The sequence below is a fragment of the Panthera pardus genome, unplaced genomic scaffold (assembly GCF_024362965.1).
Source record: "Panthera pardus isolate Hobbes unplaced genomic scaffold, ASM2436296v1 HiC_scaffold_22, whole genome shotgun sequence".
Lineage (NCBI taxonomy): Eukaryota > Metazoa > Chordata > Mammalia > Carnivora > Felidae > Panthera > Panthera pardus.
Genome location: NW_026526788.1, coordinates 49,237,342 through 49,253,490, shown reverse-complemented (window position 1 = coordinate 49,253,490; position 16,149 = coordinate 49,237,342). Strand labels below are relative to the sequence as shown.

At 57.6% G+C, this 16,149-nt stretch overlaps 1 protein-coding gene across 1 annotated transcript in view; it reads left to right on the top strand.

Annotated features, from left to right (window-relative positions):
• RET (ret proto-oncogene) overlaps positions 1-16,149 on the top strand; it is a 52,473-nt gene that overhangs the window by 27,638 nt on the left and 8,686 nt on the right. The window contains exons 5-15 of the mRNA XM_019445026.2: positions 834-1,029; positions 2,384-2,583; positions 4,615-4,873; positions 5,606-5,731; positions 6,220-6,330; positions 6,943-7,065; positions 7,946-8,202; positions 11,170-11,317; positions 12,760-12,867; positions 13,858-14,072; positions 14,155-14,277. Of these exons, the coding sequence (XP_019300571.1) occupies positions 834-1,029; positions 2,384-2,583; positions 4,615-4,873; positions 5,606-5,731; positions 6,220-6,330; positions 6,943-7,065; positions 7,946-8,202; positions 11,170-11,317; positions 12,760-12,867; positions 13,858-14,072; positions 14,155-14,277 (1,866 nt within the window). The remainder of the gene's footprint in view (positions 1-833; positions 1,030-2,383; positions 2,584-4,614; positions 4,874-5,605; positions 5,732-6,219; positions 6,331-6,942; positions 7,066-7,945; positions 8,203-11,169; positions 11,318-12,759; positions 12,868-13,857; positions 14,073-14,154; positions 14,278-16,149) is intronic.

Below are 16,149 nucleotides of genomic sequence, written 5' to 3'. Positions count from 1 at the left end.
ACAGCTGCCAGAAGGGCACTCCCTTCCACCGTGTCAGCTGTCACTAGAGGGCGGTAGAGGCTCGCGGAGGGTGGCCAGGGAGTGCATAAGACTGGCAAGTGCCGCTCCCAGCACAGCACCGCCCACCCACCTCCCTGCAGGCGGATCGTGACTGCCACCTGCTGGGCATTGGGCCGTCCTGCAGCCGGCTGGCCAAGGGCACAATGGGAAATGTGTTGTCCGTCACTTGCCTCTCTAGTGGTAGATGGGCGGATGGGAGGAAAGCACGTCTCGCTGGTAAAGGTCGCATGAGCTTGGAAGAGCTGCCTTGGGGTGACAGCAAGGAGTCTGGTTAGCAGTGGAAGCAGAGATGCCCTGTGACTGCTCAGAGCTCTCCTCATGATTCCCTCCAGCCTGGTATATAGAAGGTCCTTGGAGGAGGACATTTTGATGTACACCCGGGCTTGGATCTGGCTCTGCCATCTATCACTATGTGACAGTGAGCTAACTCCTCCACCCTGTGGGGCCCGGCTTGCTGTGCTCCATGGAGACCTGGGTGAAGCCTATCAGCAAAGCACCTGGGCATCTGCTCTCATCCATTCTTAGGGGAAATCTGTAGATGTCTGTCACACCTGTTGCACAAGTGAGGCACAGTGGCCCAAGGAGGGTGACTGAGCCAGATTGGCAAGGGACCCTCTGAGAACTTGAACCCAGGCCAGTGTGTCCTTAGAACTGGCTCTGAGTGTGCACATTTGCCCCGCCTTTGGTGCACGTGCCCTCCTGAAGTCTCAGGCTACAGGGTCTCTGAGGGGTCCCTCTCACCAGCTCTGACTGGCACCCCCTACTTTCTGCAGGGCACTGTGGTGGCCAAAATACGTGTCTTCGATGCAGACGTGGTGCCAGCATCCGGGGAGCTCCTGAAGCGATACACAAACACACTACTCTCTGGGGATGCCTGGGTCCTCCAGACATTCCGTATCGAGCACTCCCCCAACGAGACCTTGGCCCAGGCCAACGGCAGCTTTGTGCGGGCAACTGTGCATGACTACAGTAAGAGGGACCAGGCGTGGCCTGGCTGGGCCCCCTAGGGAATCCCACCCTTGTAGCATCCTACAAACACAGATACTTGTCCTTGCTCTCTGAGCCCTGGGATAAAGATCCTTCCACTCCACCCAGCCCTTCCTCGTCTCCCACTGGTCTCACCTTGGCCACCTTGGTGGGTTTTTACCGGCTTTGTTCTCTCACTGAACTGCCTCGTGGCAGGCCTTGGCGGGACCCTCCCACATTTCCCCATGCTTACCATGCCAGGGTTCACTGCCCACTACAAACAAATACATCGTTTCCTGAGGCCTTCCTCTGGCTCCTGGCATCTGCTTTGCTGCCTCCGAGGTGGCCAAGTACCTGGGGATTATTTCTCCCTAGTCCCCATAGCTCTCTACTCACAGAGGTTAGTACCCGGTAGCATCTCTGTGTGCTTGAGCCAGAGGATCCTGCAAAGATTGTCCTGTCTGGCTCCCACAGGGTTAAGCTCCAGGGGCCTGCTGTGCTCCCTTGCAGGATGGGGCATCTTCATCAGCTGCCTTGCCTCCCCTCCACCCTCCTGCCCATGTTTTCTGGGATTATCCTTCCAAATACCCTAGTTGCACTTGAATCCTTGTTTTGGGACCTGCTTCTGGGGGAACCCAGAATCGCTGGTACCTTTACCCCTTTCTGCCTGGCCTGATCCTTTTTGTTTCTCATCTTCCTCACACACTCTGAGCCGTTGAAGGTCTCCTGCCCTGTACAAGGGGAAATGTCATCCTTGCCCGGGCTCATTCACTCTAAACACCCTGTGTACCAAAACCTCCTGACCCTCATCCTCCTGTCTCTGCGAAACTAGAACCACAGCCACGCCATTCAGCAGGTGCACAGAAGTGTGCAGGCTCCGAGCACTGGGGGCCTGTGGAGTCCAGGACTCCACTGGAGGCTGCTGCTGTTGGGAGGAGTTCTCTGGGGGAATGGAGGCCAGTATAGTTTTCCCAGGGCCTCGGTGGTGGTACATCTTTACCCCGTGTACACCCACACATACATGCTCCACACGTACACATTCCACGTGCATACCCGATACCTACCACATATACGTACATATACCCTATACACGACACACAGACACCGCATAACACGTACCACACACACATACAGGTTACCTCCCAGCTGAGAAGGATTTTCTCAGCTTCCAGCTCAGCACAACGGTTAACATTTAAACAGTGGTTCTGACTTAGCCGCATCTGTTATCCATGCACCATATGTGTGAAAATCTGTGTTTGCACACATGTGTATATGTGCCGGGGACATGGCTGGGAGGAGGCGCGCAGTGGCACGGGGCAGTGGGCCCAGGCAGTCATCACCGTGCCCCCACCCACAGGGCTGGTTCTCAACCGGAGCCTCCCCATCTCGGAGAACCGCTCCCTGCAGCTGACCGTGCTGGTCAATGACTCGGACTTCCAGGGCCCCGGGGAGGGCACCCTCTTCCTCCACTTCAACGTGTCCGTGCTGCCTGTCAGCTTGCACTTGCCCAGCACCTACACCTTCACTGTGAGCAGGCGGGCCCGCCGCTTTGCCCAGGTGAGCCCACAGCCCAGTGCCTACCTGGGGAGGGGCATGGAGGGACCGAGGACCCCCAGGGTGGGGCACTCTGTTTTACAGATTGCAAGCAGGGCTGGTGTTGAGAGACACTCCCTCCCTGGCCTAACGTGTACACAGAGTGGCCCAGGGGGAGCCACGGGCACGGGGCCAGGGAGGCTGGGGCCATGACAGAGTTGACAGAGTCACAAGGGTAGGGCTAGTGGGCACCATGGACCTCTTTGTGGCCGTCTTCCTTTGTATTTTTAAAACATATTTTGTCCAACTGTAAAAGCAATGCCAGCTAAATCTACGTAGGCTGACTTGGAAAGATGCTCCTGGTGGATTGTTAAGTGAAAAGTGATTTGTAAAAATACTGGCCTCCCATGACTCCGTATGTTCAAAAACAAATTTTCATTGATGGAATTTGCGAGCGTGTGAATGCAGGCAGCAAGTAACAGTGGCGCCCTCTGCTGGGAAAGGTGGGGAGCACTTGCACTTTGCCTTCTGCATGTGCGTTTACTAGAGCTTATCTTTCATTTGTCATTGAAAAATAACAATTAGAAGTGGAAAAAAAAACATAAAGTAGTAAGTATCTGTTAAAAAAGATGAAGGACAGGGAGGAGAGATCCCTTCTCTCCCTATCAACTAGTATTTAGCATTTTAGTACAGTTCTTTCTAGAATGTTTCTCTTAAGGATTTTCGTAGTTTTGCTTGCCATTACAGCATGCATATGACTTCACATACTGCTCTTTCCTAATGGAGCAGCTTCGGATACACCTCTTCAGAATGTCATGTTTAAGGCCATCTCCAGTTGTCCCCGTTTCTGTTGTTGGTTCCCATGCACCCTCCGCTCCTGACAGCCACCCAGGTCCAGCACACAAAGGACCCCACCCTTGGACATATCCAAGCTCCCTGACCTGCCACCCAACCCCGGACCTTTCATGGAAGCAGAGGTCAAGGGTGGTGGGAGGTAACAAGGCAGAGGGGTCCGAGGGGTCTCTGAGGGGGTGCCAAATGGAAGCAAATACCGTAAGAGGTGTGTCACCTGTGCTCCAGCAGACTTGAGATCAGAGGGACTTGAGTCCCAATACGGCCTCACACTCACTGTGATCTTTCACCCCCTCTCCCCGGTCTTTGTGATTGTAAGTTGAGGATAGTGACCTTGGGCAACTTTGAGGACCGTATGGGAGAGTGGAAGTAAGCACATTTTATATGGGAATGTGCTGGGAGATCTAGGAGGTAGTAGTTTTATTGTGGTGTCGGGCCTGTGTGTGGAGGAACCTGGCTGTGCCCTGGGCCTGAGCAGGGCTGAGTGAACGCCTGCTAAGTGGCTGCAGTCCAGGCCCCAGCCTGCCCTCTGCCCCCCGGCCTTGACTAGTCAGAGCTCCTGGTTTTAAGCCACTGAAACCAGTGTCTAATTTGAACTTCAGTGGCCGAGGGGTAAGGAGAGTTCCGGGCCCCAGCAATGGCACTGCCTGCCTAGCATCCCCTGGAGAAGCATCCCCTCTTTCCCAGCGGCTCCAGCCAGAGTGCCAGGAAGGCCCCTGGGTCTCGTGTGGGACAGGCAGAATCATATGGCCTGGGCACGGTGCTCTGACTGACCAGGCAGGTGACCTGGAGCAACCGGGCCACATGCACTCAGGATGGCAGTTGGTGGTCCCCAAAACCGGCCTGGCCGGAAGTCGGGGAGGGCAGGAGGGGGGACCCAATCGGCCTTCATGCCTCAAGGAGCCGGTGAGTAAAGAATGAGCCGGGAGAGTGGGCACCTGCCTGGAGGCAGGGCCCTGAGTTCTTCCACCTCTGGCCCCCAGGAGGTAGGCGGTGGTGTGATGGGCAGGGCAGGGGAGGTACAGGCATCTGGATGGGTCTGCAGGTTCCAGGGGCATGGAGGACGGGGACTTGAGGGGGGTCTGTCATACCTGGAGCCCGTAGGGGACTGTTCCAGGACTCAGGCCGGCCAGGGGCCCCTCCAGCCACCATCACAAGCCAGTGCCGCACCCAGCTGAGGCATTTCCTGTGCCCTGTGCCTAGATTGGGAAAGTCTGTGTGGAAAACTGCCAGGAGTTCAGCGGCATCCACATGCAGTACAGGCTGCAGCTCTCCAGCACCAACTGCAGTGTCCTGGGGGTGGTCACCTCAGCAGAGGACACCACAGGGAACCTTTTCGTGAACGACACAGAAGCCCTGCAGCGGCCCGATTGCTCTCAACTCCGGTACACGGTAGTGGCTGTCGACCGGCCAACCCGCAAGCAGACCCAGGCCCTGCTGGTTGTCACCGTGGAGGGGACATGTGAGTGCCGGGGCCGCGTCGAGGATGGAGACGGGCAGGGTATGGTAGAGCCATGGGCTTCCCTCATAGAAGTGGCCTGGGCCTGCCCCCTTCACCCGATGGCAGTGCCCCTGGGCGCGAGTCTCCTTCCCTGCAAAATGAGACTAAGAGTGCCCGCTGCATAGCCAAGCGTGAAGGGTGACAAGGAGAAAGTATAAAACAGCTTAGCCCAGAGTGACTGAGTAGTGAAAGGTCACTATTCCCCGTCACCACTGCCAGTGCATTCTATACACGCCCTGCTATAGGACTGCCAGATAAAATACAGGACCCTGGTTAAATTTAAATTTCAGGTAAGCAACAAGCAATTCTTGTTGTAAGTATGTCCCACACAACATTTGCAGACTTCCAAGTATGTCGATGCAGTGTTAGGGATGTACTTACACAAAGCAAGCATTCAGTGTTCTCTCTGAAATTCAGGTGTAACCGTGCATGTGTATCTTTGGCTGAGTGTAGCCCTGTCACATCCTCCCTCCATGCTTAGCCCAGTAGCTGCCCCACCCCTTGCTGTGACCGTGGTACCACCCTACTTCCTCAGTGGGCCCCATCCTGCCCTGTGCCCTGATGCAGAGGCACCCCCACCCCTCTAGCCTCACCCATGAGAGAAGCTTGGCCAGTGCTTCCCTCTGCCCCTGGATGCTGGCTGGACACCGGGCCTAGGCCAGCCCTCTGTGACCAGCTTTCTGCCACCCCCAGATGTGGCTGAGGAGCCAGGCTGCCCCCTGTCCTGTGCAGTCAGCAAGAGACGCCCTGAATGTGAGGAGTGCGGCGGCCTGGGCTCTCTGACGGGCAGGTGCGAGTGGAGACAGGGAGATGGCAAAGGTAGGCCCCACGCAGAGCCAGGGGCCTGCGGCCAGGCAGGGGAGAGGGGTAATGGTGGCTGAGTGGAAATGGGGTCCATGTAGGCCCTGCCGGCCACTGTGATGGCCCTCCCCTCTCCACATGTGTTCTCCAGAACTTTGTCCCCGTTTGTAGTTCCTGATGTCAGGAGAGGGTGAGCATGAACACAGAGCACGGGCGGTACAAGGACGTGCGGTCTTCTCATCGCCATGGGACCACAGGTCCTCTTGGGTTTTGGAAGGTCTGGGCCAAAGTTGGGATGTGGCCCCAGGCAGTAGGGCTTGGGTGTAGATGGCAGCAAATTCTGAACTGTGCCCACCACCCCATGGATCCCACTCACGGATTCTCTGCTTGGGCCTCAGTTTGCTCCTTTAGGGGGTACAGGGTTGGCCTGGGAGGCCCTGGGGTGCCGCCCTTCTGGCCCTGGCCATCTGACCTTGTGGTAGTGACCAGCCTGCCGTGTGTCGTAGGAATCACCAGGAACTTCTCCACCTGCTCCCCCAGCATCAAGACCTGCCCCGATGGCCACTGTGATGCCGTGGAGAGCAGAAATGTCAACATCTGCCCCCAGGACTGCCTCCGTAAGCAACTACTGGGCCTACAAGTTCAAGGGCCCCGGGTGGGTGGGAGTAGCCAGCGGGAGGGAGAGGCTTGGACTCCCACCTGCACTTCAGCCAGACAAGCCTCATGCCTGGATTTTTTTGCCAAGACTTTTTCTAACATTTCATTTGAACAAAGGGCTTTGCACCACCTCCCGCAAAACAAAACAAACAAAAAAAAACAACCTCTGGAGACTGGTGCCTGGACCAACACTCCCCAGTGTCTCCCTGGGCAGCTCACATGGGTACAGCTCCCAACCCCTGATTGTCCTGGCTTCCTGCTGCCTCTTGTCTGCTTCTGAAAAGTAACTATGTGTGGACCTCAGCGAGGGCCCTGGACAGCCTGTGGGGGCCTTCTTCTACCTGCTGGGGCCACTGGATTGGGGGCAGACTGTGCTGATTCCTGCCCAGGTGACCCAGACTTCAGAGCTCACTACCCTTCCCACCCCCACCTACCCCCATGTCTCCCACCCACCCCACCCCCTGGCCTAATATGCTGACATCATGTGCAGAGGGACTGCTCATGCTTCTTCCTGGGTGGTCCTGGTTGGTTTGGTCACACCAGGAGGCTTAGTGGGCTACATCTGTCACCAGGGGGCGGCAGCATCATTGGTGGGCATGAGCCAGGGGAGCGCTGGGGGATTAAAGCTGGCTTCGGTATCTGCAACTGTTTCCCAGAAGAGAAGAAGTGCTTCTGCGAACCTGAAGACAGCCAGGGTGAGTGGGTGGGGGGCACTGCGGGGGCCATATGCAGGGCAGGGCTCCCCGCACCTCCCTGAGCCCCAGCGAGCCAGGGAGGAAATTGCAGGAAGGCAAGTGAAACCCCGGGAGACCCTCCTCCTTCCCTCTGGGCCTCGGTTCCCTCATCTGTGCAGAGGCATCTAGGTCAGGGCCTCTACAGAGTAAGTTTTCTGCCCTGAAGTTTTATGGTAAAGGTTGGGCTGGAAAATTCTTCCACCTAGTAACTCCACATCTATTCAGTTTGTCCTTGTGCAGGGCCTTCTCTGGGCCCATGGCACCATCTGACTGGAACCCCACTCTCCCAGCCATAGCCTCCAGGTGCTCCTTCTGGGCCAGCAGGTGCGGGTAGGTGGCATGGGTCTGAGCACACGGGAAGCTTTCCTGCCTGGGCCCAGGGATGTTTTTTTGTATTTGAGTTGTTGCGGCATGGCACTAGGCCCTGAGCCGCTTTCCTTCCCTCTCCCGGTTTTACAAAGAAAATACAGAATACACTGGGAACACAGCAGAGGAACCCTGCCTGCCTGCCTGCCAGCCCCCCGGCTGCCAGCATCCCAGGGCTAGCACAGTGCATACACTGCCTCTGCTGGGTGGCCTCGGGCAGGCTGCTTAAACCCCCTGTGCCTCCTGGCCCTTCCGTAGGAGGGTGATAGCAGTCTCCGCAGGGAAAGTGACCTGCCAAGCGGTCGGTGCCGTGTGAGTGTCTGCGTTATGCTCACGACTTCGTGCTGCCACACTTGCCGGGCCGCCCGGCTTGTCACAGCAGTCCTCCCGCTGCTGCAGTCATGCCACGCTGGTGCCCATTGGTATCGGGGCACCCTCGCAGAGCGCTGTCCCTCACGGCCGCCCCTGCCTGCAGAGCCGCTGTGTGACGAGCTCTGCCGCACGGTGATCGCGGCCGCTGTGCTCTTCTCCTTCGTCGTCTCCATGCTGCTCTCCACCTTCTGCATCCACCGCTACCACAAGAACGCCCACAAGCCACCCATTGCCTCTGCTGAGATGACCTTCCGCCGGCCTGCCCAGGCCTTCCCGGTCAGCTACTCCTCGTCCGGCGCCCGCCGGCCCTCTATGGACTCCATGGAGAACCAGGTCTCTGTGGACGCCTTCAAGATCCCGGTGAGGCTCCGCGCAGGACCTCCGCCTGGGAGGCATCCCTCCTGGAGGCACTGTGGGTGACAGACACCCCAGGCCTGGGGAAGCTAGGAGGTGTGGGGAGGGGCACACGGGGTTTCCTCGTGCCACGTCCTGTAGCCCACAAGTGGCTAATGCATCCTCACTCACCAGGAAGACATCACAAGCAAGGCCCCAGCCTCCGCGGAGCTGCCTTCCAAGGAGGGCAGAGGACATGGAGGCAGTTTAGCAGAGTGGAGAGTGATGGGTGCTCATTTAGGTGGACTGAGATTTGGGAGGGTGGGCCATGCCATACCTGATAGGCAACTGTCCTCCAGATGCCCCGAGGGCTGCGGGCTCCTCCCTGAGGAGGAGTGTGGATTTTATTCCCAGAGGGTGGGGCCCTGGGGCTTGGGGGTTCAGCAGAGGAGGCCCATATTCTGCCTTCATTTCTGCAGGTTCCTCTGTTGGGGAGTCTCCGGGGTGGGTGCAGAAGTAGGAGCCCTGTGGGGCACCTGGATGGCTCAGTGGGTTGAGCATCTGACCGACTCAGGTCATGATCTCACAGATGGTGTGTTCAAGCTCCGCTTTGGGCTCTGTGCTGACAGCTCAGAGCCTGGAGCCTGCTTCAGATTCTGTGCCTCCCTCTCTCTCTGCAGCTCCCTGGCTTGTGCTCTTTCTCTCTCAAAAGTAAATAAACGCTAAAAAAAAAAAAAAAAAAAAAGAAGAAGAAGAAGAAGAATTAGGAGCCCTGTGATGAGGCACTGTCCTCAGCTAGGCGAGTGATGGCAGCAGGCAGGGGCTGGGCCAGGGTGGCAGCAGTAGGGAGGGGAGTTCATCTGTGGAGTGGAAGAGGGGGTGCCATGGGCCTCTGGGCCAGCTGTGGAGGAGGTAGGCCCGAGAGGACCCTAACTGGCTGGGTGATGGAGAGTGCCACCCAGAGCCGGCAGCCTCCCGATCCCCTTTCTCCATGGGAGGTCCTGGGCCTGCAGTCACTATGTGCTCCTGAGAGCCCCCATCCTGGCCAGGCCTCCCCTCAACCTGCCACGCTTCTTCTGTATGCCTGCTGGCAGGTGCCACGGAGCTGGAAGCCAGGTTCTAAGAGGACCTGAGAAGAACACTCAGCACCGAGGGTGCATGTGAACAGAGGCTCCCCGCCCACGGCCTGGCAGCCAGCATCGCAGAGTGTGCACCTTGACAGGGGTCACCGAGTAGGGAGCTCAGGAGTCACGGGGCCTTTGGCAGTGCCCAAGCAGGGCTGGGAGGTGGCTGGGGTTTGCAGGGGGCACTACTCAAGGGTACTCCCCCGTAGTGAAGGTCTGGGCCACGGACGCCATCCCCAGCTGTGGCAGACACTGCGGCCTCCGTCCTGGCTTTCCTAGTTCTAGTCGCTCAGCAGACAGGGGGTCTGTGACCCCTGTCCCAGGAAGCGTCTCAGCCTCAACAGCAGGCCTGTGGGATGAGCCACTTGAATCCTTTGTAAACCCAGGCAGTTTATGGTGAGGTGCACAGGAAGGGCAGTGCCTGTGGGCGCTTGTGCAAGTGGACACACACCAATCTCAGCCCACGTCCGCTTGGGCCCACGGCACAGAGAAGGCAGAGCCCAGCCTGAGGACCCTGACCAGCTCTACGGACATATTACGCAACTGCTGGACCTTACTTGTCTCTTGTATAAAGTGGGAAGAAGCGTTAATGTCTTTTAAGAGGATCAAGTCAGTGCTGTCTACGCATGCTTAGTGCAGTTTCCGTGTGCAGTGAAAACTTCTCCAGTGCAGTGTGGGTTGAGGACACCAGGGTAACAGTGATGACATTGTCAACCCTGACCCTGACTGTGGGCTCCTGGGGAACTTGAGGCAACACCACCACGCCCGGCAGCTGGCCAGCAGGGACCCTGGATGTGGTGCCGAGGGGAGGCTGCCTCTGCCCATGAAGAGCACGCACACCTATACATGGGTGTTGGAAACCATGGTCCTGCTCAGCAGGGCAGTGGGGCCCAGTGGTGTCATCCGTGTGGGTCAGATGAGTCTGGCAGGTCACATCATAGCAGCGCCCCCAGGCCACAACCATACCCAGCTGCAGGGAGAGCTGGGGCAACAGACACCCATAGTGGCCCAGGAGGGAAGGTTCCTGATAGGCTTTGGCATCCCCAGTCAGAGTTCAAGGATGCGGGGCCAGGCTGGGGTCTGGGAAGGTGTCCCAGAGTAATCTGAGTTGGGTTTCAGTGGGAAGGCAGGGTGGGTAGAGGGGAGCGTGGGAAGCATGGGGAACAGGTAGAGGCAGGTCCAGGGAAATGGCCAGTCCCATGGGAGGAGCAGCATCTTCCACAGAGGAGGACGGAGGTTCCCAAGTAGCACGGTGGTACGTTTTCTGGAGCACCACACAGGGAAGTTGCCCTGGACGCTTCCATCCATAGCTGGGGGTCCTTGGCCAGGAGGCAGCTTGGGCCACTGGTGCCAATTCAGTCCTCTTGGGGATCCGGGGGTTCTCTAGAGAGGACAGATTGGGACCTGGTCTGTGGGATGTCAGTGGCTTATGGGCCTGGTGTCCAAAGCAGAGGCAGCACTGGGAGGCTTGGGCTTAACTCCCAGGGAAGAGGCCACACTCCCATGTGAGTACCCCCTGGGTGCTAGGCTAGCCCTGAACCCCTTGTTTGAGAGACAAGGACATGGGCCTGGGAGGGCCCAAGGCATGTTCAGTAGACCAGGGATAAGCAAGGGTCCAGGCATCCAGAGTCCAGGCCGTTCTGTGTCAGCACCTATCTTCCCATAAGGTGTGGGATCCTGCCCAGCTGGGGTCCTGCCCTCAGTGCAGGTGGGTGCCCATTGTCCACAGGTTCAGGTGACTGTTGTTTACACACTGGTGCTTGCCCACGGTGGGGGGAGGGGGGGCTCACTTATGGGCCTTGCCGTCCTCTTTTCCTCCTACCCTCACCAGCTTTCTCCCTTCTCTTCTTCTTCCTTCAACCCCACGTAGGAGGATCCAAAGTGGGAATTCCCTCGAAAGAACTTGGTTCTTGGGAAAACCCTGGGAGAAGGCGAATTTGGAAAAGTGGTTAAGGCGACAGCCTTCCGGCTAAAAGGCAAAGCAGGGTACACAACCGTGGCCGTGAAGATGCTGAAAGGTACCTGTCTATGCACTGTGCACAGGTGGCTCTGCAGGAGCCCCAAGGGCTGGACGAAGCCCCCCTGACAACCAGGGTGCTGACAGCCAGCCAGGAGCCTTCTCCAGAGCCCCCCATTGCTATTCTTGAGGGGCTGCATTCTGGAAACCCCCGTCACGGATGAAATGGGCCAGGGTGGGCCCTGGAGAAACAGGGCAAGAGGACTTTCCTCACTTGGAAGTTTCTAGAGTGGTATTGCTTTTGCATCAATATTGGGTAAAGATCTGAGTTTTAAAAAAATTAAAAGCCCTTTTTGTCTTGAACTGACAGCTCTCCCTCCCCAGTCTGCCCCATTCATTCCTCTCAGCCCCTGGGGTCCTGGTGAAGAAGCCACCTGTAGGGACTGGCCCCTGCCCCCTGGGGCCCTGCCTGGCCTGTCCCTGTGGCCCTCAGTGAGGGCCCTATGACCAGTCATGCCACAAGTTTGCCTCTAAGTGGGTATATGCTCACCTACCCATACGCAAACACTGGTGTCCACCCAGAGACTGGGTGGACAGTCCAGTGGCCCAAGGGCCCAGTGGCCATGCAGTGGGTGCAAGCTGGCAGATGTACATGAGAATTCTAGTGCCGCAGGTGGGGCTACACCGTGACAACCATTACCTGAACCAGTGGGTGCTTCTGAATGCTTACCTAGGCCCTCAGACTGGGGTCTCCCCATGCCCCCCTGAGGCTCCAGGAACTAAGGGGCCGCACTGAGACCAGCCCAGGCCGCCACATGTGGGTCCTGACACCCTATCTCCCAGCCGCCCTCTCACTTCCAGTGCACAGCCAGAGGGTGCAATGTGGCACAGCTGCCCCAGGAGGCCTGTTGAGCCCCAGCTTCTGACTCCACATCCCTCCCCTCGAGATTAGGCTCCTGCTGGGAGCCCAAGCACAGCTCTGCCCACCCTCAGGATGCACGTGCTCAGCATGGTGAGAGGCCACCTCTGTGAAGCCTCATCGTCTTCAACTTTCTCCAGGGCCTCACCCTCCTGTTGCGTGCTTGGTCAGCAGGTGTTTTAGGACACGGGACAAGCGTCTTACCTTCCCGGGATTTATGAGGACGGTCTCTGTGCACCACTGTCCTTGAAAGATGACAATTGCAGGGAAATGCAGCCACTTCCACACACAGCCTGGTCCCAGGAGAGTTTCCATGGAAAGAGCCTGCCGATAAGGAAGTTTGCTCCTCAGGGTTGTTATTCCCCAGAAGCAGATGAGGCAGCTGTTGACCCTCTCTACAGGCTGAGAGAAGCCCTGAATAGCAGGGTCTTTGGGGGCCTTCTCTAAACCTAGGTCGGCTGTCTGGGAAGGAGATAACCAGGGTCTGTGCAGACCCGTGATGTGGGTCAGTGACCCAGGGTGGTCACAGAGGGGGCTTCCAGAAGGGATTGGTTTGCAGCCTGCTCTGTTTACGTGCATTTCAGAGAACGCTTCCCCAAGTGAGCTGCGGGACCTGCTGTCAGAGTTCAACCTCCTGAAGCAGGTCAACCACCCACATGTCATCAAGCTGTACGGGGCCTGCAGCCAGGACGGTAAGGCCGGCCAAGGGACAGGCAGCTGCCCAGTGCAGGCTGGGGGCTCTGGGCTGCTTCGTTCTTCCTCCTTCCCCTTCCTTGTCCTCTCTGGCTCTGGCCCCACCCGAAGCCTGCATCCTCCCGCGTCAGTGAGAGGATCAGGAAGGGCTGCTGCAGCGGTGTTTGCATGAGGCTCCTGCCCCCGGGCCTGCTGTAGCTGCACAGAGGTCTGTGGTGACATCCTGGTCTGTCAGCACCCTGCTCCAGGCAGAGCTCCAGGGCAGGGAGCCCTAGAAACAGATGGTATGTCCTGGGCACCTACTGGGGACTAGGAGTGTCGTGACCTCCAGGTGACCCCAAGCCCAGCCCTGCATGGTGAAGGCATCGTCACCATCTCTCACATAAGGACACAGGAGATTGGCCTGGTCTGTGCTGCTCGAGGACCTCTCACTGTGTGTCCTCGTACACGCAGATGTGCGTGCTGGGGGAACGAGAGGGCAGGGTCCCCCAGGGAGAGGGCAGCAAGGACACTGATGGACACCAGCAGGACTCGAGGCTGGGCTTGGGACAAGACTGCAGCCTACGAGCTGCTGAGAACAGGGAGCAGGTACCACACGAGGCTCCAGATCCTCTGCGTCCGTCAGCCATCCCCAGCCTGTGCTGCAGCAGGGCCGAGGATGTAGAAAGACGTGACGTCCTGGCAGCAGGGGGCTGGCTCCCGGGGCAGCACTAGTAAGGCAGCCGCCTGCCTTGGGCACCCCAGAAGAAGGCTGCGCCCGGCCGCCCAGGGAGCCTCTTTGGCACGGCCAGCACAAAGAGGAGAGCAAGCCGTACGAGAGTGAGCCGGGACTGAAATACGTGCTGCACGGCGCCCAGGCCACTGGCCAGAGAGGGCTGTGTCCTTGTGCCCACTTACTGGTGGGGGCAGAGCCTGCCTAGGGGCCCTGCAGCCTCCTCCCGGCCCAGGCTCTGCAGGTAGCCAGCTCACAGCCCCCTCTCTGCCCCCAGGCCCGCTCTTCCTCATTGTGGAGTATGCCAAGTACGGTTCCCTGCGGGGCTTCCTCCGAGAGAGCCGCAAGGCGGGGCCCGGCTACGTGGGCAGCGGAGGCAGCCGCAGCTCCAGCTACCTGGACAACCCCGAGGAGCGGGCCCTGACCATGGGCGACCTCATCTCCTTCGCCTGGCAGATCTCTCGGGGGATGCGGTACCTGGCTGAGATGAAGGTGTGTGCCTTGCCAGCCCGGGCCTCCACCGCTTGCGCTGGGGCCCGGGCTTCAGGCGTCCCTGTTGCTGTCTTCCTTGCAGCTTGTCCATCGGGACTTGGCAGCCAGAAATGTCCTGGTAGCTGAGGGGCGGAAGATGAAGATTTCGGATTTTGGCCTGTCCCGAGACGTTTATGAAGAGGATTCCTATGTAAAGAGGAGCAAGGTACCGGGTCCCCAGGGGTGTGGCCCAGGGCTCCCAGAGGGGTTGGAGGGCGGTGGGGGGGTGGGGTGGGGGTGGGGCAGGGTTCCCGCAGTGGGCCTGGGCAGAGCCCTTAGAGCACCTGGGGAGGAGACAGCAGATCATTTTAGAGTATAAACTTCTAGCTGTCATCTTCAGATCCCTCCCTAATCGTGGGTCCCCAGAGACCCAGCTCAGGACTTGTCCCTGTGTCTGTTCCTTCTCTTCCTGAGGGCCATACCCGCCCTTTCAGAGCAACCCTGGGAAGCTGGGCCTGCAGCTTCTTTTGCTTTTCATCACTTTTGAAGGTCAGCTAGCGCCGCAGAAATGACAGTTCTCTTCTCCACAGTTGTTCCCCTCCCTTCTACAGGATGAAAGGTCCCTTGTTTCCTCTGTGTAACTTAGCTCTTCGCTCAAAGGAGACTGAAGTCAATAAGCCTCACTGTGGCAGTCATTCTGGGCAGAAAGGAATGAACTGCGTTACAGGTGGAGGTTCCCCTGGAACAGGGACCTGGGAACCCCTGGCTGAGCGACTTTGGAAGGCTCACAGGGAGGCCCTGGAGAGGGAGTCCAGAGATGCAACGTAGGATTCTTAGACGCTTTCTCCAAACCACTGGAATAGTTGGTTGGGGGCCCTTCTGGGGAAATTTGTGTCCCTGTATTGTCCAGTGCCCTGTGGCAGTTCCAAGTGATGTATAAGTGTGGGTGTTGCCTTCCTGGGGTCAAGGTTATATGCATGGGGCACCACGATGCCCATCTGGGCAGCCTGGCAGGGGGACATAGTTCCACTGCCCTCTCAGCCCCTCCTGTTGCCTCCTGGTGACCGGACAGGATCACTCCTGGGGCCTTTCAAGAGCTATGCCTACCAGCTTTCAGAACAGACACTGCTCAAAAAAGAGAAGCACAAAAAGTGACCACATACACTTCAGATTTGTTCTAAGGGATTAGGAGAAGCCCCGTGTCGCCACAGACTGATGTTTCATTTTTTTCTGGGGTTTCTGTGGTTCTGTTTTGTTGTTTAAGCTTATTTATTTTGAGAGAGAGAGAGAGAGATCATGGGCTGGGGAGGGGCAGAAAGAGAGAGAGAATCCCAAACAGGTTCCGTGCTGTCAGCATAGAGCCCGACACGGGGCTTGAACTCATAAACTATGAGATCGTGACCCGAGCTGACATCAAGAGTTGGTCACTTAATGGACTTAATGGCACCCCAGCTGCCTCTGGGGTTTCTGTTGTGACAGCATATCTCAGAACTGCTAAAGGGGAAGTGGAGAGGGGCCGCTTCCCCTATGGAGGGGTGTGGACACAGCCTTTCTATAGATGCACTGATCCCCCCAAAATGGCCTGTGTCAGAGCAGGGCAGGCAGCCGGCTCATCCCTACCTCCATTCCACATCCATCCACGCAGTCAGGCCCAGGCTGAGAAGTACAGACATCCAAGCACAAGTCCTCCTAGAGAGCACAGGCAGCAGGCAGTGTTGCTACAAACACTCACACCTCAAAAAGTCACACTTCATGAAGGTTGGAAATCGTGAAGAATGCTTTCAAGAAAAGGAAACTGCAGTAAATTTTGCATTAAAATCGATCAACCACATTTTTGGTTGATTCTTGTCCTAAGACTTACCTATTAACTTGTTTCTCAAGTTGCACTGGAAAGCATTTGTTAGGTCTGACCCCAACAACTCTGCAGTGGGCGCAGTTTCTCAGAGGGTGCTAACAGGGCTGTGGGATAAAATGATAGGGAAAAAAGAAGCCCCAAGACATGGAAACAGGTTTCTTCTCTCAGGGCTTCTCAGAAAAGCCTTTAGTGTGTTGGTTTGCCTCAGAAGTCCCCAAGATGGAAACGCTGGAAGTTGGTTTC